The sequence below is a fragment of the Pavona decussata genome, unplaced genomic scaffold (genome assembly GCF_977016875.1).
Source record: "Pavona decussata unplaced genomic scaffold, jaPavDecu1.1 SCAFFOLD_58, whole genome shotgun sequence".
NCBI lineage: Eukaryota > Metazoa > Cnidaria > Anthozoa > Scleractinia > Agariciidae > Pavona > Pavona decussata.
The window spans coordinates 910,671-931,988 of NW_028145480.1; the positions used below are offsets into that span (position 1 = coordinate 910,671).

The 21,318-nt window shown below is 39.1% G+C and overlaps 2 protein-coding genes and 2 pseudogenes across 3 annotated transcripts in view; 2 read left to right on the top strand and 2 right to left on the bottom strand.

Annotated features, from left to right (window-relative positions):
• On the bottom strand, positions 1-10,483 carry LOC146479513 (uncharacterized). The gene is made up of 7 exons (XM_085110287.1): positions 10,468-10,483; positions 8,290-8,530; positions 6,876-7,020; positions 5,348-5,515; positions 4,459-4,692; positions 3,847-3,968; positions 1-781 (listed from the first exon to the last, which is right to left on the bottom strand). Exons 1-7 carry the CDS (start codon positions 10,481-10,483, stop codon positions 631-633), a joined length of 1,077 nt encoding a protein of 358 aa, XP_084966413.1. The 3' UTR covers positions 1-630.
• LOC146479514 (uncharacterized) lies at positions 1,948-3,012 on the bottom strand (annotated as a pseudogene).
• A 4,116-nt stretch (positions 10,484-14,599) lies between the features above and the next one.
• LOC146479515 (glutamate receptor 3-like) overlaps positions 14,600-21,318 on the top strand; it is a 28,358-nt gene continuing 21,639 nt past the window's right edge. Inside the window, exon 1 of the mRNA XM_085110347.1 lies at positions 14,600-14,741. The gene's annotated coding sequence lies outside the window, so the exon portion shown is untranslated. The remainder of the gene's footprint in view (positions 14,742-21,318) is intronic.
• On the top strand, positions 17,588-20,276 carry LOC146479516 (cAMP-dependent protein kinase type II regulatory subunit pseudogene; annotated as a pseudogene). The gene has a single exon (XR_014864846.1). The product of XR_014864846.1 is annotated as a cAMP-dependent protein kinase type II regulatory subunit pseudogene (transcript).

Sequence of the window (21,318 nt, forward strand, 5' to 3'; positions counted from 1 at the left end):
TAGGAGTCTACAGTTTCAAGCATAGGTAAGCAAGTAAGTAAGTAATCTTTATTTCCCCATGCACAAAATTAAGTCAGGTTTGCTAAAATGCGGCGTTAAAATATCTAGACAGTTGATGTTACCTTAATTTAACACCATAACCTATTTTCCATAAATGTTAATGCAGTGATCAATTAACGATGCTAGAAAGTTATTCTTTTTGTGTTCGATAAAATTTATAAAACCAGTTGTATCTAACTTTGGTGATTTTGATATTGATTGAAGCAACAAATCAACGAAAAGTTCTTTCTGTTGTTCCACTGCAACCGTAGATGATTGATCTAGTGTATTTTTTTTTAGTGTAGCTCTGGTATTCTTGGTGTTTTTGCCCGCTTAGAGCGATTACTGAGTTGTGACAAACGTTTTGTTTCTCAAACAAATACCTTATTGCAACAATTTTAAACAAATGGTTATTTGCCTTTTGGAGGATGAGGCCCAACCTTTGCAGTTGGGGAATGACAGGTGGTAAAAGTGTTTTCACTTAAATTGTGCCTGTTACATCGTGTACCGAGCAACAGCACGCATGAAGGGAAAACCAAAAAAATCGATCTCAGCAGAAGCTTTAGATATTCGCCTTCATATTAGTTTTTCTTAATCCTTGCAACTTTGTTGACATTGCGTGTCCTCCTTTCCACAAACTGTAATCCATTTGGCGTTCTTTACGGGTCCAGGGTAAAGTCGCTTAGTTTCCTTATCAAATTTGATTTTCAATGGCAGATATCCAGCATCCAACACACCATTTCTGAAATATAAAACATAAAACGAGTCAAATGAAACTGATGCTGTTTATGCTATGTTAGTATTTGATATATCAAAACTGTCAACAGTTCAAACCTTGCCTAGAACGTATGAGAGAGCTAGAAAGAATCTCCTTGACTCTCGTGCCAACTCCTTAAGATCTCACTAACATTTTGGACTTTCGAGTTGGCAGATTTTCGTGAAACGAGGTCGTGAATTAAACAGGTGAATGAAATGATATTTCGTCTAAAGTTATTGGCTTCTTTAATTTTCCTATCTAGAGTACGAGCAGCGCTTGTTCGCTAGTTTAGCAAAGAAATGCTGCTGTTACTTTTCTGATAAGCATTTTAATAGCGCCGCTTGTTCAGTTTTACGTGGTTTTTTTTCCAGTGTTGCTGGGTTTGTGTCGTGGCATGTCCTCAGGTTTGTAGTCTGTACATCCCGGAATCGACTCCCGGAAGGGGCATATGCTGTGTTAATTTTTTTCCTTCTCTGTTTTTCTTTTCTTCCTTTTTTTCCAGACTGAGAGGTAATATTTTACCGCATTTATTGTAATGAAAACAACATTATCCGCAATAAAGCGTTCTCCATTTCAGTATTTAAAAATCCATGTGAAGTCCACACTTCGGTTTAATCGTTTGAGAGCTTGTGCAGTTCATCGAATGGATATTCTGAAAATCCCCAAATATCCTCTTTTTTGGCGGTCGAGTGTTCTTTAGGCTACTCCTTTTATTTTCGAACTCCAAAAACGTTTATTTGAATTGATTGAGAAATGAAACTTATGCAAACTGTGAAACACCATCAGTCCGTTCAGTGAACTTAAGCCTTGTTTTGTAGGGTTATGACTTTGATGGTTCACCTTGCAGGAACCATGTGGACTTGTTCGAGATAGTTTTTACTGAGCTAGAGAGTGCTAATTTATTTCTCTGTCTTTCACAATTGTTTTTAAAATGCGAAAAAAATTATGATAACGATGATGATAAATCGTTTATTGAAAAGAACACCTCACAGTCCGAAGACTGAATTACGTGTACAATGTGCAAGAAACAAAATCTATAATTACATGCAATAATCACAAAGGTCTATGATAATAAAAAATGTACGTAATAGAATCATATCACTCAGAGTGACCTTGTGTTAAGAAAATATACGTACATAAAACATATTTATTTACATTCTTAGGCTATGGCTAACAATAAAGATTTTTTAAGGCGCTCCTTTTTGCACACTTGCACGTTGAACTTCCTATTGCTGCGCAGCTGGCTATGGTAATTAGCTTTAGGTGGGAGCAGACCTGCGAGCTTGTGATTAATGTCAAGAACAATGACATTAAAAAGATTAAACGATAATGACGCTCGTCTGTCGTAAAGAGAGGGAATGCCTGCCTCTTTGAGGGCGCTGTTGTAGTTTGCATATATAAGGAAAAATAATGCGCAAGGCGCGCTTCTGAATACGCTCCAGCTCCTCAGATGAATAGGACGGAAGGCTGAAGTGAAATACTTGACATGCGTATTCTAAAACCGATCTTATGGTACTAGAGTAAAATAAGACAAGATCACTCGCAGAGATACCAGCTCGTTTAAGTTGTCTCAGGAGGTACAATCTTTTGGCAGCCTTTGAGGTTACATTAAAGATATGATCGTTCCATTTGAAGGTCCATTTGTGATATTAAACTTGCACAACTTTGGTTCTTAAAATGCCTAGCATAGGGCTCACATGTTGAACGTCGAATGCGAAGTCCCGCATGTCGAACCGACGAAGTCGAACATGTGCAATTATCTCTCCTGGAAAGGAAAGTTTTGCCTGATTTTCACGTATGAAGCAAGGTTGTTTACACGTGTGATAAGCATAAGCACAAGGTGGCATAGGCATGCGCAGTAAATTAAAATTTTGGCACCAAAATGTTAAATTCAAGTTGGCGCCTGTCGAGGAGTGGATTAACTAAAACAGTCATGTAGCGACGAGGAAATGTTGTTCCTTGTTCCTCTCTTGAGAAGGAGGAGGAGGCGAAGGGAAGGGGAAATAGAAGACAAGCCAAAAAGTGTTTGGGTGAGATTTTTCGTAGGCGGAAAGAACGACGCGACTATCACAACCTACACCAATAGTGGCAGCAACATCTTTCCAAGCTAAACTTTTTTGTTATTTCTGTCTGTCACAGGACTTGCCATGTATAACAGGATAACTGCGAACACCCTCGGCAAGATGTTCTTGAAGTTTGGAGGTACACACCGCCATCTTGAAAACAGAACATGCTTCGCTGACAAATTGTGACTACTTTTCTGTTCTCTTGTGCTTATGCTTGCGTTATTCCGGTTTACACGGGCGATGCAACGACGCAAACATGAGTGCAAGCACAAGAAAAAGGAATGATCTCCTTTTCTTGTGTTTGCGTTTATGCTTGCGCTGGCTTGTGCTTGCGTCACCCCGGTTTACTCATTGGCTTCTTGTGCTTATGCTTTCGCTCATCGCTTATGCTTTTCGCTCTTCGTTGAATGGAAAGGTTTAGCTGACAACACCTGTTTTTTTTTTTCTAGAAGAATTATTCGTTGCGTTGATTTTTCGTCCTTGTTTTTTTGTTCCGTAATGGCGGCCAATACATAATACTAGCCTAATGAAAGATTTATGATTTTGAAAAAATTCCGATTAAATTGATATAGAGTTTTACAGCCTATGAATCGACCAGGCCAGAAAATTTTCTCCCCAACTGCTACAACTAGTTCATTCCACATGGGTAATTCACGAGTCAAAAATTCTTCATGCTACAGATGCCACCCAAAAATGGTGGGTGCAACCCTGCGATTGTTTAGCATCTCATTGACGTCCAAGAAAGAGTAGAAATACTTCTAGTTGCTTCATGATAGGGAAGCTGGGTTACGCACTACACTTCCTGTAGTGCGATCTTATCCTCACCTAAAAGTAATGAAGAAATTCCAACCCAAACCATAACACTTACTAGGTATGAAATTAAATAGTGCAATAGCAATTGGCATGTTTTGGTCTGGAGAAATGCTCTCACAACCCCTTTGCTTGCGAAAGCTCCTTTACAGGAAAATTACAAGCGATATTAACCTGGATATGGTAACTTTCAGCATCTGAGTCAATTTCAAGTTTTCACAGTCTTCAAGAACGAAGTGTTCGAAGGAATCTATTCTGTCTTGATTGGGTTCCATCCCTAGTCTTCCATACAAATTCTGAAAATGAACAAAAAGGAATCATTAAAACCATGGGCCGCTAAAACATCGATACGAACGCAAGAATCCTGTATTCCAGTCATCAGAATTGATCGGCAAGAGCGAGAGCGGTCAATTTGCAACCGGAACGCATTACTGATTTAAAATCGGGTAAAAATCGGCTCTTCAAAATGGCACATTCGATTTACACACTCGCCTCGCAGAACAGAAAGGGATGACAGGCTTATAGAACTTGTTTCACTCTAAAGCTAGCTTAACTATAAATGGCTTAACTATGCATCCCCTCACCATATTTCAATGGGCGCGATTTGACATCACAGTCTGTCTCCGCGTTCATATTGTCCTTCACTTATAGAAAAGTAAATTACTCCCCCTCAACTTTCATAGATATCTTCCCTTTTGGGTGGCGAAGAGGGGTGGGAGGCTGGGTTTGATTGAGGTCGTCAAGAATGCAAATTGAGGGGTCATTTGTAAGACGATAATACATTACCGGAGCCACTGCACTGAAGGGTTGTCTTGGATAGAACAGGAAATTCCCCAAACTGTATGCCACCAGCTTGTTGTCATGGAGGCAATGTGGCTGTAGCACGTGTGGGTGTGCTCCAATGATGACCTGTACACCAAGAGACATCAGATGTTTGCTTATACGAAGCTGATAAGGCAGTGGTCGTCTGTATAGTTCTGCTCCAAAGTGGATGAGGACGACGATGATGTCGACCTTAGCCTTGAAAGGTAAAAATCAGGACGTTAGCTATCAATGGGATCTCGTACTATTTTGTTAGTAAACAAAACACAAATTCTTAATTCGACGCCGCATAAGGTTTTTCTTGAGCAACTTACTATTCGGTATCTTTAAATCCGTTTTAAGTCGTTTATTGAGAAAGGCAACAAACAAAATTGAATTCAAAAATTGACCGCGCAGAATATCACGTTCTAAAAAAGTGTAAAGAAAACTGGATTGTCTAATCCATGAGATTCTGTTCATTAGACCAAAAGTGAATATACAGTCGGACTCAATTCGCGCCAAAGTTATCATGAAAAATAAAATTCGTTGGCGCAAAAGTTGTAGCTCCATTTTGGCTACAAAATATCAAAACTTGAATAAATGGAAACAAACGTTCTCGAGAATGACGGGTTTTCGTTTGTTGGAAAGTTTTAGGTTCAAAAATGAATTTGTAAGAGGCAAAACTCGCTCCTGGTTTACCGCTGCACTGGTAACAAGAAACTTTGTGTCTCTGGTGGGAAATTACCATTCAGAAAAGAGGTGAGAAATATGGAGAGGTTTTTTTTTGTCAGAAACCACTAATATGCCCAGTGTATCCTTTCGAGAAATAAGTTCCCCAAAGTCTTAGGCAAGCCTTTATTCACCAATTAGTTACCTTTTTCAAACTGTTGACGTCTCTTCTGGCACTGTCATCCGTATAAGTGGCAGGGCCAGAATTAAAGAGCATTCTTATTTCGGTGCAGTTTTTATCTGAAATACCCGGGGAGTCACAATAACCAAGAAACCCAATCTTTATTCCTTTTGCTTCCAGAATGAGAGGTTTCTACAAGGAAATAAGAGAGAAGATGCATTAACCCAATTCAGCCTGTGAGCGGAGAAAGGTAAGGGGGCAAAAATTGCCAACGCTGACTTTGAACATTAATAACTTTTTAAATATTGAACAAAAGTGCTCCCAAAGAATTTTGCTAATACTACGTAACTCCCAAGTGTCCGTGTCATAGTTTAAATGTTTTTGAAGTTACCAAAGTTTCCCCCCCCCCCCCCCCCAACCCCCACACCACTCGCCCCAGGCTCATTAGGGTTGGGAAACAAATAAAACAAATTTTTATATCTGCAGCTGCTCCATATAAACGAATCCAAGTTTACATCAAACAGTCCTGCCGGAAAAATCGTGTAGATGGAAAACGTAGTAACATTGGAAGTTACCCAACATACCAATTTAAGTAGAGCAGGTATACCAATCATGGTATACCTGGATACGATTGAAAACGCAAATTGAATTGCGGTCAAACCGGGTGTTCCCTTAAGTGCAACTTTGCAAATTTCTTCCGCAACATTGGTAATTTATACCTTAATGGAAAGTTTGCCCGGAGGATTTTGCAACCGCTTCGAACAACTCGCTCGCTTCAGTTGCTATTGTCCATTGTGCCAGTTGAAAGTCGTCTCGCAAGTTTCCTAGGCAAAAGGAAGTACCTTTTCAAATTGAAAATTCTACTGCAACTATTGCCCAAATTGGTTAAAATAAAAAATAATGCGGACGACACCGTGACGAAAGTCAAACAACAGCAAATTCAATAAAACAGCAAAATTGCAACACATTCACAAAAGTACCTTATCACTACACCGAATCTTCCTTTGAGCTTTTTATTTATAAAAGCAGGCTTATCTATGACGAAAAATTGTTTGGGACATTCGGAGCAAATTTTCTCAATTTAAGAGGAATCTAAAGAGACCTATGCGTACGAACTTTCCAGCTCAGCGGGGCGATCAACTTTACGGGGAGCAGTGTTTTTTCATTTGTTTCGTATTATGAACTATGCTTTCCACAGTAGTCCAAGTAAATTTTAAGTTTCGAGAGGAATCTACGCAAACAAATTGCAACCTTTGACGCGAAGAATGACGTTCACGGCAAACGGCAAACGTGAGATATCACCACGTGACCATGTTTATCCTATATTTGCCGCTTGCTGTTTTCAGTTTCTCTGTCAAACTAGTAGTTTTGCGTTAGCATCAAAGGCCAGAATTACTTTGCACCATTCTCATCTTTGTACTCTCTATTTCAAGAAAACATAAACGCGAATTTCACGTTTGCCGTTTGCCATAAACGCGATTCTTTATCTCTCTGTTGGAACGAAAGTTACAAACGCGCATGCAAAGGAACATCTGTTTTGACTGTGAGTTACCTGAGGGGAATCCCACGTTCCATAACTTTCACCAAAATGTCTGATCCCTGTCTTTTTTAGAATCTCTACTGTTGAGGTGACACCCTTGGAACCAAAGTCATTCAAATGATTGTTGGCTAGTGTGACTGCATCAAATCCTGCAAAACTAGGAGCAGGAGTTCTCGATCATTCTTATTGGATATGCACTCAATACGCAAACTGGTAGTTAAGTTAAAAGTATATGCTCTCAAACTCACAGAATTCTTCTAAGTAAGTTGTCTGCTCTTGTTGTAGATGATGATGCAAAAGAGTGGTTTGACTCCTTCCTTACAAATAGAAAACAGGTCACATGTTGCAATAACACAACGTCCGACCAACATTTTGTTTCCGTTGGGGTCGCTCAGGGATCTATCCTGGGGCCGCTTTTGTTTGGTATTTATATGAACGACCTTCCTGGTGTTCTGGAACACTGCTCTGTTTCATTATATGCTAGTAACACCGTCTTATATTTTGCTTGAAAATCTATTACAGAAATTTAGGTCAAACTTGGCAAGCCCTTGAAAGAAGGTAATTCTTTTTCTTATCTGGGCATGGTAATTAATAAGAACCTGGCTTTTTTTGTTATTTTATATTGTACTTAATCATTGATAAACAAGTCATCGTCACTTTTTCGACATTATAGGTTACCATAGCAACAGTATAAACTGTCACAAACGGTTCTTGTTTTACCTTTAAGTGGTTATAACTCAAACACGATCTCGTTGGCACCATTTACTGTTATGGAACTGTGATCATACATAATCATGCTCAGATACAATAGTAGGATTAAACGAATGTAGAAAGGGGTTCAGAGCTACCTTAATTGCACGAAAATTTCGGCCACCTTCAACCTTTCAATAAATGTTAAGTATTGTTTACTAAACTCTCTTTCAGTGCTGGAAAATTCTTGATTGTCCTATATTTTCTTCCTATTTTGAGCTCCAAAACAGGTAACTCAAAGGTAGTCGATTACTATCCATTTCTCAAAAATAAATAGATATTCAAGCAAAGGAAGTGATACAGTTCCTCGTTTCACAATGAGGTCCACCAAGCCTTAAAAAATTGATGTTTTGCTGTTGCCTCTGAATGTTTGACCCTTACAACATTTCGCTCTTCAGAGCAAATTTTAAAAAATTGCACAATTATCAATGGTAGAGCACGCAAACTTGTCATCGGAAAGTCAAAGGTTCGACTCCTGCTGGGAGAATTCAGATTTCATTTATTTTCCGAGTTTGCCTGTGTCATTGAATAAGACGTCATTCTCAAAATTGTTTCTGTTTCGTTGTTACGTTGGAGATAGCTTTCCAAGGACATGTTTGAGTGCACACTTCAAAGGTTCCGTGCGATAGAACGAAGTGCTGAATTACATGAATGCATACGAACACGGTAGTTTTACCTCAATGCAGAAGCAGCGTTTGGATCTGCATCCAGAATAACCGACTTCGGTTTGTACATGTATGGATACACATTGTTGTCGACGAATGGGGATTCCAAGTTTCCCACTGAAATGTCAGCCTCTCTGATGAATGGCGCCACCTCGTTGAATGAGTCGTTATATGTGTAGTGACCTTGGTCAACGTAATATTTTACCGGGCCAGAAAAGCAAATATCACCGACAAACAGCAGAACGACTTGTTCTGCAAAAGAGAAGTAAAAGGGTCAATTGCGGACACAACCTATCTTGAGGCGTCCTGCAAGATGAAATATACTACCACATCCTCTACTACCTTAAAGGAATCCCCAGTGCGCCACAAACGGTCACGTGAACCCCCAAAACCTAAATCTTAGAGGAAAATTGGTACCGTTCACTCCCCCTCCCCCAACTAATGGTAGCTATCACTTGAATAGTGTGGGGCTGGCGCTTATAGGGGGTGCCTATGCACCCGCCTCGGCAGTAAAGGGTGTCTGTAACACGGTTTTTTTTTTGTCGTCGAGATTCCCGACGGCTATGCCATACTGAGGCCGAAACAGCTGTCCATGACTGCCACCGTCCTGGTGATATGGCTGTGCGCATGCGTGAGGTACTGGCCATACCGCGCAGCTGTAAAATGTGACCTTTTCTTTCAGATGTTTTTTTACGGTGCTACCTTCATAGTTTCAATAAAGGTCGTGATGTAATACCATAAAGAAATACAACACAGTTAAGATAAGTTACAATTTTCTCTAAAAGGAAAAAAAGAGCAACAACAACAAGGGACCAAAAACTAAAAGGGACCAAGGTTACTTCGGCGGGGGTGACTGAAGAATGTTGATCGCAACTGAGTTTCTCAATGTCCCTCAATTGTCTCCTTTCGGAAAATGCGAAAACAGTAGGCGTTTCTGCGTAGCGCCTAAGAGCTAAAAGCTTGTTCGCAATACGTACGTGTTGCTATAAGTTAAAATAAGTCTTAATTACAATAAATCTAATAACTACAGTGGGACCTCGATTTTATGATAGGGCAAGGGGACAGAAAAATCATATCGTTAAATCGCGATATCGTTGTAAACGAAGTTCCGATTTATTAATAACTGTTGCCGGGACACAGAATGTTGATCGTTAAATCGGGAATGTCGTTAGATTGACAATCGTAAAATCGGGGTTCCACTGTAATTACAAATAATTATCATTAACAGTATTGTCAATATGGATTAACAAAAAGTACTCAGTAACAAACAAAGGTAGGTAGAATAATAACATAATCACAATAACTGGAATATACGATTAATCAGTTCTTTCGTGAAATGGGAAATGCGCTGCATTTCTCAGTTAACTTGGGCGGCAATTGTTCCAAAGCTTACAGGCTTGAAAAGAAAAGGAATTTTTCATCCATTTAAGATTAAAGCTAGGCTTTTGCAACATGGTCCCGTTTCCCACCAAGTCATGTAGAAATTTTCTGTAGGTAAACAAATCTCTCATGGATGCAGTACCGTTGGCAGAGAGGTATTTATGTTGAAGTGTGAAGGCCTGGCAGTATCGTCTGAGTTAGAGAGTTCGAGCTTTGCCGCAGGGAAACTTGACTTGTTGAGAGTTTCCCTTAGAAAACCGATTTTTGTAAGAGTGACCGAATTCGCTCTAGGTAAATTGTCTCGGAGATATTTTTGGTCTGAAGTTTGGATATGCTAATAGAACGATATAATTTACCTTGACATCTTCTACAGAGCGAGAGAAAGAGAAAGTTGAAATCCCAAAATAGCTAACCAATAGACGCTCTTCGGACAATGCATTGATGACAGAAGCGGGATTATAATTACGTAGTGCAGCCAATCTTCTAGCAACGCGTGTTGTCTAAAGTACCGTCTAGCCAATATGATCAAAGGTGGTTGCCCTCGAAACTCAGACAATTCTCTTTCCACACCAGCTCAAAGCTTGCGAATGCAACAGGTTTTCTTACCAGAACTTCGGCCATGGTAGGTTGGGCCGATGGTGTTGCTTCCAAGACAAAAGAGAGAAGATTTGAAGGCCTATTGCTCGCCTTACTCACCAAGAAACCATTGTACGTAATACTCGGTGAAATAGCGTTAGCAGTAGCAGGGAAATAAGTAAACTTTCCTTTGATCGGTTTGACTTTCGAGCATAGTTCCGTCTTTCATTTACGTGCCAAAACCACCATTACGTATTCCTCGCATGATTTTTTTCCCATGACAACGCCACATGTTGTCTCCACAGGTAACTTTTACCTCGGTTGATTTCGAGTGCATTTGCCCCCAATATATTTTCCCTGGGTAAAAGTGTGTTGTGTGATGACGGCTATTGCACAGTGAATTAAAATATGTTGATTTATATAAATTATCATAACTTTGTAATAGAAGTTTTTCTTTCGCTTCAGACGTTCTCTTGATCAATTTAATTAAAATCAATTTAAGTAAAAGTTTGAAATATAATTAAGGTTCAAATCATCAAGTATGTGTGACCGGAAGGTCTCCAAAAAATATCATTGGGCCGTTCCTGAAATATGCGTCGTGATCGCTGCGGAAGCTGCGAATAAGGGAAAATTTGGCAACGGACAAAGTGTCTTCATCTTCTCCACCTCTTCACTTGTCACTACACGATATTTAATATTCTCACACATCTAACCTTTCGCATTGCTATTCCATTTGAAATAGCACGGAGAGCCATCTTCCCTTTCTTATATGGACTCAAAAAGACACCGAAACACAGAAAACTCAGTTTATTTTATTGCACGGTTAAGATGTTATATATCACGCACGAGGAAGAGTAGATACTTCATAAACTCATTAATGATTCACGAAGAGGAAGCAAAGGAAATCACTACCGTGAAGGATGTTTGCAATGTGATCCTAATTACCATAAAATTTGGTAAACTTTTGCTTTGAATTTCTCTAAGGATTATTAACAGTTTGAGAAGCTATATCAAACACTGGAAAGAGTGTTTCATCCACTTTCAAAACACCTCGAAGTTCGGTGTTTGGAAATCGGGTGAAACAACGAGGGTGACGGAGTCTTCTTGAACAGGTGATTTACGTAGAGCCGTGGTGTGCAGTCGCCACTTTGCATGTGGGCACAGAAGCGCGATCTCGACTGTTAGACTTGTGGCTAAACATATTTGGCCAATAAGGAAGAGCAAAACGTGGACGTTTTACTGATATCACAACTTTTCAAATCTAAAAAAAGGTGTACTTTCTTTACACAAACTTAATCTCTCCAAAATTCCGATTTCCTGGTGCTGTGAATTAAGCATTTGAGAATCATGAATGCGGTGAAACCCTGTTGAAACGCAAACCAATTCATGCGTGTTTGATTCAAAAAGCGTTTTTTTTTTCTGCTGGCCTTCAAAATAAGAAGTAACGTCAAATGAAACAACAACAGCTTTAAATTTCCTTGAAATAATTCTTAAATGCAAAGAAAAAAATTAAGGAATACTTACCTTCCTCTTTAAGCCACAGAGCTAATCAAGGCGTCAAGACTTTGTTTATTTGATTTAAATAATGTTGACTTTGCTACCCCAGAAATTTTAACTTTTGCAACGCCTCGTGCGCGGGTGGTTCTAATGTTTTACGCTATAAAGTTTTATTACCCCGACAAGAGCTGATACTACAAGTGTTACTCTATTCAAAGTGTTTTGTCGTGAAGGCGTTTGTGTAGAAAAGGAAATCACCCAGTCTATTGCGAATACTTGCAAAAATAGCAAGAATGATTTGTATTTTAATTGCCGGATCTCTAGACAGTAGTGGTCTTCCTTTTACTAGAAGTAAAGCTTTACTTTAACCTGTTACAGGCGTTTAGATTGCGCTGGTTGAAGAAAACCGTCTGTTCTTGATGAAAATTGCTTCCACTGAGATAGTAATTTAACTTGGCTCGCTTCGTTCTTTGAAGAATGGAATGTTCAGAAGTTAAAACGAAAAAGAGAAATACGTTACTTGATTTCGGACAACGGGTGAGGCATAAAATTTGATCGAAGTGACGCGAACAATTGACCCCAAGGGTTTGACTTGACGTTCAGGTTTTACTATGCGGAGTGAACGAGAAGGTCTGAAGAGAAGAAGTTGGAAACGGAAACAGTGTTTTCCACTTTTACCTACTTACTATTTATACTCGTGCATTACCTTTCCTTTCGCTCAACGCAATCTAAATGCATGTAACATTGACTGCTATTCAAAGACAGAAGACAGGAAATTAGGCATTTCAACTTATATTACAGATCGTGTTAGTATAAAATCCAGTAACGAAAGTACAAATGATTCTCACCATTTTTCGAAGTATCCGCGTAACATACCGAGACAAAGAAGCAAATGATGGAAATTGTGGAGGAAGAAATCACCATATCCTTGCCGTTGAAAGATAACTCAGTACTGAAAGTGATTTAAGAATTTAGGTAATTATAAAAGTTCAGTCCAGCTCTTATAATCGTTTTGAGGGCGTCATGGTAACCCTTTTCAGGCTTAAATGAATTCGGCCACTGTGAGAAGAAATCTGTCAGATGCTCCTTTTACACAGATGTCCTGTAGCCAAAACCCCTGAAATATTAATTTAGTGACACTTGTTGTTGGCGTTTCGATGTAGTTCCAATCAACAACCAATCAGAAAGCATGTACCATTTGGTGATTTTATGCTACAGGCCTTCAACTCGTCTAGAAGTCGTCCAGAAGCGAGAATCTTCTCGTGGAAAAACGGGACGCTTAAAAGTAGACGGCGAAATAGGAAAACAAAAAGACTGGGTTTTTTTCTCGAACGATACTGGACAGGACTAAACTCGACGCCAAATTAATTTTTTTAAAAGCACTGGCGCGAATATACAAACAAATTAATGTACATTTAAACATGGCGAACACTTTACTTCCGAGGAGTTTCGCAGCTTCTAAGTTCTGCTTTTTCTCGACGTCATCGAGAAAGACAGGAAATCACGATGCTAATGTTTGAAAACGTCAAAATCCGTCGAGGAAGCAGGTTTAAAACGCAGATAGACTAGAACCTATACATAGCCGAAACGGCCAAGGCGAACAGCTGGACGCTAAAGCCTAAAGAGTTTTCAGTAAAACACTGTAATAATCCAGACTCCAAATTCCTTACTAAGTAAACAATGCGATGCAGCTACCACCTCCTTAGATAATGCAGCGTTATTAAGAGATTTATTCTCCCCGCTCGATCATCAATCCTGAATCCTATCTAGACCGCCGTGAGTGGGTGGCTGGGAGTGGGGTTTGCGGAGGCTGGGTAGGACTGTTTGATTGTTGGGCTTCGTATGTATGGGGGTAGGGAGTTGTAACAATAAAATTATTAAGATTAGAAAAATCATCCGACTCAAGTCGCCGGGAAAAAAGTCATGCAAAGAAGAAGTAGAGAAATTGAATTCCTACAGAAGGAAGTCAGGAAGAAAAGTCCTTCCTTACTGTGAGACTAAAGGTTTGGCGGGAGATGAAATTAAACAAAATTGTAATGCCACAAGATGTCGGCCGTGGCGCCCTTATATTTGTGATGTTGCTCAAAGATTGCTTTTCAAGAAACGTTTCTAGAAACGTTTTCCGATGCATTGTTGTAAATTGTTTTCAGTTCAATAAAAGACTTGGCTTTCTTTTCCTCGCTCTATAAGAGAAATAACGGTCTGAATGCGCGGTTCATTCAATGGCGAATTTATGCAAAATGACGACTTTCATTGGATGATTTTCCAACCACAAAATGAATCTCTGACTCAATCCGCAGTAATTTAACATTGTTATCTTAAGGGCAGTTAGAAATTAACATTTTTGTCGCTTAAAACAGACGAAATTGAATATTTTGCTCGTTCTTTAACAACTTGCTTACGATTTTTTTTATCATGGCCTCACAAAAAAGTTCGTCATCTGTAAGATTCTTGTTCCACAAAAACAGCTGCAACTAACATGTTTTCGTTGCATAAAAACAGTAATAATTTGACATTTTACCGTTTTCGTTCCTTAAAAACTTAAGGCGTTTTCCCCTCTTTGATCTGGCAATAAAATTCATCGCCTGTGATAAATTTGCCTTTAGTTTGTTGTATATAGCAAGGCATCACAAAAAGGAATGAAGCGAAAACCGCTTTCTTTGGAACACTTAAACTGATTCCCACCTCATTCAAGCGCGTATGTTCTTACTAGCCTACATGTAGCCGTACCCACCCCCCGAAGAAAAACGTTTTTCTTCGGGGGGGGAGGGGGGTGGGTACGGCTACCCGTAGGCTACAGATCTTACGAGCGTGCGTGACTGTGAGAAAACTAAGTCATTTTTCTCAAGGTTTGCCTTCTTTTAATGTCAGAGATCACGATGGCGCTGTTATTTTGCTTTCGTTCCGATTGCCATCCCTTGACGTTAGACGAAAGCCTTACTCTGAGAAGGGCTGGGGGATTCCGAAACAGCAGCAAAAACCTGTACACCCAGGGATCGTGGCTACTCAGGTATGTTGTTTTTATTTATTTATTTATTTATTTGCAAGACAAAGAGATGCTTCCAATAATACTTATACATTAATAACACCATGAGTATAGTATTAACAATTCACTACTTACAACCTTGATACTAATCACGAAAAACTTAACACTATTTACTACTTTGGAATAACATTAATATAGAAGCGGAAGAATCTATTTCCCTAAACTATTTAACAAAGATATAAGTATATAGGAAAAAGAGAAGAAAATGTAAAATAGTTGTTTTATATATGTATATATTTAAAGAAGATGTTCTATTTTATACTTATAAATGATTTTATTTATAAAGTCCGAGATCGATAATGAATCATTCTGGAGTTTTTTTTTTTTTTTTTTAATATAGTGGCACATAAAGAGGAGGGTGTAATTTTCCCAGGTATATTACTGATACTTTCCCGTCAACAATATACCTGAGAGTACTCAGGTACATTGTTGATGGTGAAGTAATTATGAGGTCAAGTTGCCAAGACCGAAAAAAGTGACGCTCACAACGTCAACGTCTGGAGCGAGCTAGCTCCTTCCGTCACTAATTTACGTCTGACACACTAATTTACTCTACATGATGTCTTTCGTTGCACGGTTAGTTTGAATTGCTCTTATTTTGGCATTCCTCCAATAGTTTAGGCTAAAGATACAAACTTTTTGAATAAATCTGTCGCCATTAAACGAACGCATTCAAACCGTCGTTTTAATAAATGGTATGAATACATGAAGCATATACTTGAACTGCGAGTGAAAGATTAAATAGAAGAAAGACCCGGTTAAGCAGCTGCGAAGAGAAAGCCTGAAAAAATTCAGGCTTGACTGAACGGAATTCGAACTTATCACCACTGCCTTGCCTTTGCAGTGCTCAAGCAACTGAGCTATCAATCCAACTGGGGGCTGGTCATATCATTCATATTAATTTATTCATCCTCCACGGGTATATTACGAACTCACAATATTGCCATCTCCTAGTTGGCTTGACGGCTCACATGACCAGCTCAGTTGGTAGAGCACTGTCCCTTTCAAGCCTGAATTTTTCAGGCTTTCTTTTCGCAACTGGTCAAGTTGCGTAAATAACTTCGAGGGTCTTTCTTCTATTAAACAGTTGTTTTTCTTATAGAAATAAGAAAGCTTTTAGACGTCTAAACTGAGCAACCTGCTCACCTTATGCTAAAAATTAAAAGCTGTCTTCAGACTACCTTGTCCATCCTGGCTCCCACCGAGAGAGGCTTCCCGGAAAACATATTGTTGCGGGAGTCACAGGGTGAAAAAAATGAATTTGACAGGAGAAAAATGTGGAAAAAATATGTTTTAAATACGACATTTAGTCTAAACAAACGTCTTCAAAAACATTTTGGATCCAGGTACCAGAGATAAATTGCATGTACAGTAGTTGTAACAAAGGAATGATTTTTCTTTTTATTTTGAATGGTGACAATTGCTGCAATTTTCTTTCTATTTTCTTCTCTGTGGGTAATCGGTATAGACTACTAAAATTAACATAAAACACGCAATAGACTTTCAATTTCGCCGAAGTTGTAACTCTCGCCTTTTCTTTTGTATACCGCAATGGGAATATGCCATTGAGAATTTTCTTGTTTTTTAACTGCTTTTTTGTGTTTATTTCTTTCGCTTTCGGTGAAAAATGTCACAAAAGGCTTCGTTGTCTTCGTTGAGCTGTTATACAGGACGCCAGGTGTTTGTCCACTTGCACCTTGCGGTGAATGCAGACATACGGGAGAGTGACAATTTTTCTCGAAGATTTAATATTTGTCTTGAAAATTATCTCTCTCCTTTATCAGGTGCAATTCTCTTTTTTCATGATTTTGATGATATGCATTACTTGCTAAGTAACGCCAATTATTTTATCTCTTGTCATGTCTTACAATATAAACATCTATTTTTTGCAATATTTATTTAGGTTTTTTGTTCGCTCAGTTTCATCAATGGTCCATTGTCCATTTCATTGGGAAATACATCAAAAACTTTCTACAAGCTATGACTCAATTGACCATTTGTTAAATATTCAGATGATATCCTTCTCGTGCTTGAACCACAATTTCATTAACATTTTGACAATGCCACAAAATGAAAGAAAAGAAAAATAAAATCTGCATGTGTTAAATAATAGAATCTTCGCAGTGTCGAAATTACCATATTTTCCTCCGAACATACGGGATGAAAACCTTGTTTTCTCCACTTAACACTGCTGTAGGTCTACCAAGACTAAACAGCTTTCTGCGATGTATATTTTTGATTAAAACGTGATTTTAGCAGCATCCACAAAATCAGATGGATATCTACGTTCTAATAACAATTTCGCGGCTGGTTCTCGAGATTTCGTTTAATTTCATTTTATTCTCAACATTATAGACAGGAGCCCATGGGCTCCTGTTATAGAACGGTTCTAAAACTCTGAAAACATCGGATTTCTGATTCTTTGAACAAAACATGTTCGCAAGGACTTCTTCTACATTCTTGACGTGCTCCTTGTGTTGAATATGTTGAAACCTTCGCTCTCATTTGACGGCAAAATTTACGGTGACAGTCAATTCTTTATTCAACGCCGTCACCAAGAGTTACTAAAAGCATTGCTTATTAACATAATGCTCGGATTACGGACAGATTCCTATTTGTGTACAAAATATTTATCCTTTGAAAAACATTCACTTGAATTTAACCCATCGATGCCCCGTTTAAAGTATCTGAATTTGAAATAGGAGATCTTCGTTACAGAAAACTCGGGGGGAAAATACTCATTTCTTACCCGTGGAATACGAGTGCTCTTCTCCCGCCTCGATATTATGACGTCACTTGTTGTGAGAATTATAATGCACAGAAAATAATAAAACTTTCAAAGGAGGAACAGCTGGTTAAATTCAAACCACATAAAGACTTTTTCGAAAATCTTCTCGAAGACGGGGATTTTCTTATAGTTAATTTAATACGAGTTTTTACAAAGCTCATTCGGATTAGACAGAAGTCAAAGGCAAACAAAAAGGATTCGTCGATTGGTCGGACCGGAGTTTCGCTTTAGTGTGAGCTCTCGGGCGCATTAGAATTGGGCGCGTTGCCTAGAAGCCAGAACTAAACCAGAGATGAGTAAACTGGGAGGAAACGCTGAAAACGCGAGCAGAAAATCGACACCGGAGAATGGAAACCACCGTTCAGTTTTCAATTCCCCCAGGGCTCACTGATTTACTCGAGGAATTTGTCATCAAGTGCATTCAGGAAAATCCAAGCGATTTAGTCGAGTTCGCCGCTGATTACTTCAACATGTTGCGATTAGGAAGAAAGAAGAAAGACAGTAAAGCAAGCAAAGAAGCATCCTCGTCCAAGCCAGAGAAAAAAGAGAGTGTCGAAGATAAAGAAGAACCACAAGAGCCGCCGAAAATGCCTGCACGCGGGCGAAGAAGGGCTGTCGCAGCCGAAGCTTATAATCCCAACGAAAACAACGCCGATGTGAAACCCGTAGTTCATCCGAAAACAGAAGAACAATTACAGCGCTTGAAGAAATCGGTCGAGAATATTTTACTCTTCAAGTCGTGCGACCGTGACCAGTTAAAAGAAATACTAAACGCGATGTTCGAGAAGAAAGTAAAACCCGAAGACGAGATTATCCGCCAAGGGGCAGACGGGGATAATTTTTACGTGATTGATAATGGCGTCTTTGATGTTTTTATCGAGTCCAACGGCACAGAAGTTAAAGTTCACACCTTTAAGGACTCGGGAAGCTTTGGAGAGTTGGCGCTGATGTACAACTGCCCCAGAAATGCGACCATTATAGCGAAATCCGAAGGCATTATCTGGGCACTCGACCAAGCCACCTTTCGGCGAATTGTTGTTGGAGCGGCGGCGAGGAGACGACAAATGTACGAATCGCTTCTCGAGAACGTACCAATGCTTGCTGAGCTACAGGCCTACGAGAGGATGAATTTAGCCGACGCTTTAGAAACGAAAATCTTCGACGAAGGCGAGTGCATTATACGTGAGAAAGACGACGCGGATTGCATGTATTTTATTGAGGAAGGGACAGTCCGGGTTACTGTTTCAGACAAAGAAATCTCTCAGCTGACCAAGGGAGCCTACTTTGGCGAACTCGCGCTCGTTTTGAATCAACCACGCTCTGCCTCTGTTTTCGCTTTTGGTGGCGAAGCGAAGTGTGCTTGTCTGAACGTAGACGCGTTTGAGCGTCTTCTAGGACCGTGCATGGATATCATGAAACGAAATATTGGGGAATATGAAAAACAAAGGAAACAGCTAGGCTTGGATTCATAGCTTATGCAATCATTCTCGATAGAAAGTTTGCCAAAACACCTGCTCATGGTGGCTAGCTGTATCAAGAAAAAGCCCCACAAAAAGAGAAAAATATATACACAAAATGGAACTCATATTGCACCTTCGTGTTTTAGTAGCATTATAGGAAACATTTTATTTAGCGTTTTCCCAGCTGTTTGGGGCTGGAAGTAGATTCATGAGAGCGAGAAATTTGTATGGTGATTTTACCGAAAACAAACCGCTACCAGAGGTTTGCTAATTACCTATGCAAGAAGCGACGTCCTCGCATTTTAATCACAAACCGGTTGTAAACATTAGCTTTCGTGCTGAGCGAAGTCGCGTTCTTTCTTTCTGTGTTTGTCGTGTTATACAGTATAGTGTTTTCAAAAGATCGGCTTACGTCTGTCGCGTCTGGGAATTAAACTGTTTTGACTTAAATTTTATTTCTTACACATTAGGCTGGTCTTCGGGCTGTGGCGTAGAAAAGAATAGTCTTCGTTTTTAACAGCACAATTTATATTTGAGTGAGAATTATTCTCGTTTAGGCTGGCATCTGTTTTAAAAATTTCATCCGTACAAACAGATGACCTTTGAGACTTTTCGTCTGTTTTAATAATAAACGCAGGTTAATGACATAATTCATCACAGTCAAAGATAAGAAAGTGTTTAAAATGGGAAGTTCGTAGCTGTACAACGATTTTCAAGGAGGTTTATCTTGATTAGGCGCTTGAGTCCTTGTCCAAGGGTTGATTTCTTTAATTTCGGTTATGAAACTAATTGTGTGACTTGGTACTGATAGAATCACACCGGAACTCGTTCTGTCAATTATGATTGAGACTTCACAGAAGCCCATCGCGCGACCGCACCATTAATATTTATGTCTAGCTTGTATTCAAATAATCGCGAACAGTTGCTGTTTTAGTTGTGGGAAATGTGATTTGTTTGAATGGTTTCGATTTTACACATGATGTGAATACTTTAATATACGGTGGAAGGAAGGAAAAATTCAAGTTTTAATGTTAATTTTTGTTTTTTGTCACATGGTTTATAGTGTTTATTGAAAGTGCTTCGAACAGCGGATGGAGTTGCCGTCACGTTCCAGTTGTGGTAACTTGTGTGGTCGGTCTCGATTTTACAGAGGATGTGAAGTCTTTCAAATAATTAAAGATGTTAATTTTTACCAGTTGAAAAGTGTGTATTAAAACCCTTCATGTTACTGCATTAAATTGTCTAAAAATCCTTGTCTTGCCGTCACCTGTGGACCGTGTGGCATTATTTTCTTGCTATTGTTTTATTTTTATATGAGTGTTTTGTTTTTCTTATTTCTTCTGCGAGTAATCCATTCTCACTCCAGCTACGAACGCCCAAGATTAGAACTGATAAACATGCTTTTTGCGATGATTGTAAATTGTGAATCACAAAAAGAACAGCTCATTTAATATACATGTATCCCAGTTTTCTTTCCGATACTCGCTGAATAGATAGTTTGAAATTGTATACATCGCACATGTTGAAACTGAAAAAAAAAAATACAAACGAAAAATAGCCTCCCACGAAGTCGTTTGTAAAGGAGTTGTATTACCATGACTACCCTAAAAACCACTGCATAGGGGGCTAAAAGAAAGAAAGAAAAGAAAAGAAAAACAAAAAACGAGTTAAAAGTTGACGGTTGGTTGTCAGTCACATTACAAGAGGACGTATGGGGAACAGTTTTCAGTTGAACCTGAATTAAGTGGTCAACCGCTATTAAGGATCATTAAGTTTCCTAAAATTACATCCCTTAATTACTGTAATTCTGACCTCTATTAAACGGTCAGTCACTTCAGAATCACTTCTATTAAGCGATCGAGGCCGCCCTTTATTAAGTCCCAACGAGCTGTTTCTATTGTAAAAAGAAAGCACTCTAAATAAATATGGTAATAAATAGTCTGCCAGATAAATAAATTTCTAATGACCTGCAATACGGACCGTAGCCGGGATCTTGACGTTAATGTTTTTATTTAGTCCGTTTTTATACTACGTTCTCCTTTGTCAAACCATGTAGGCAGGTTCGTATCTTAGTAAGTACGTGAGCACTTTTGTTCACAAGCTGTACACTAACTTATCAAATGTTATATAAAATGGCGACCTGTATTAAGCGGTCACTTAGCCATTCCCCAAGGCACAAGTTCGACTGAAATAGTATGTAACTATACTCGGATCTGGTGATCCTGAGTTAGTCGTTAGACACGCAGCCTGTGAGTTAGCTATTGTGCTTGAAGGCTATTCTGCACTGCTCATG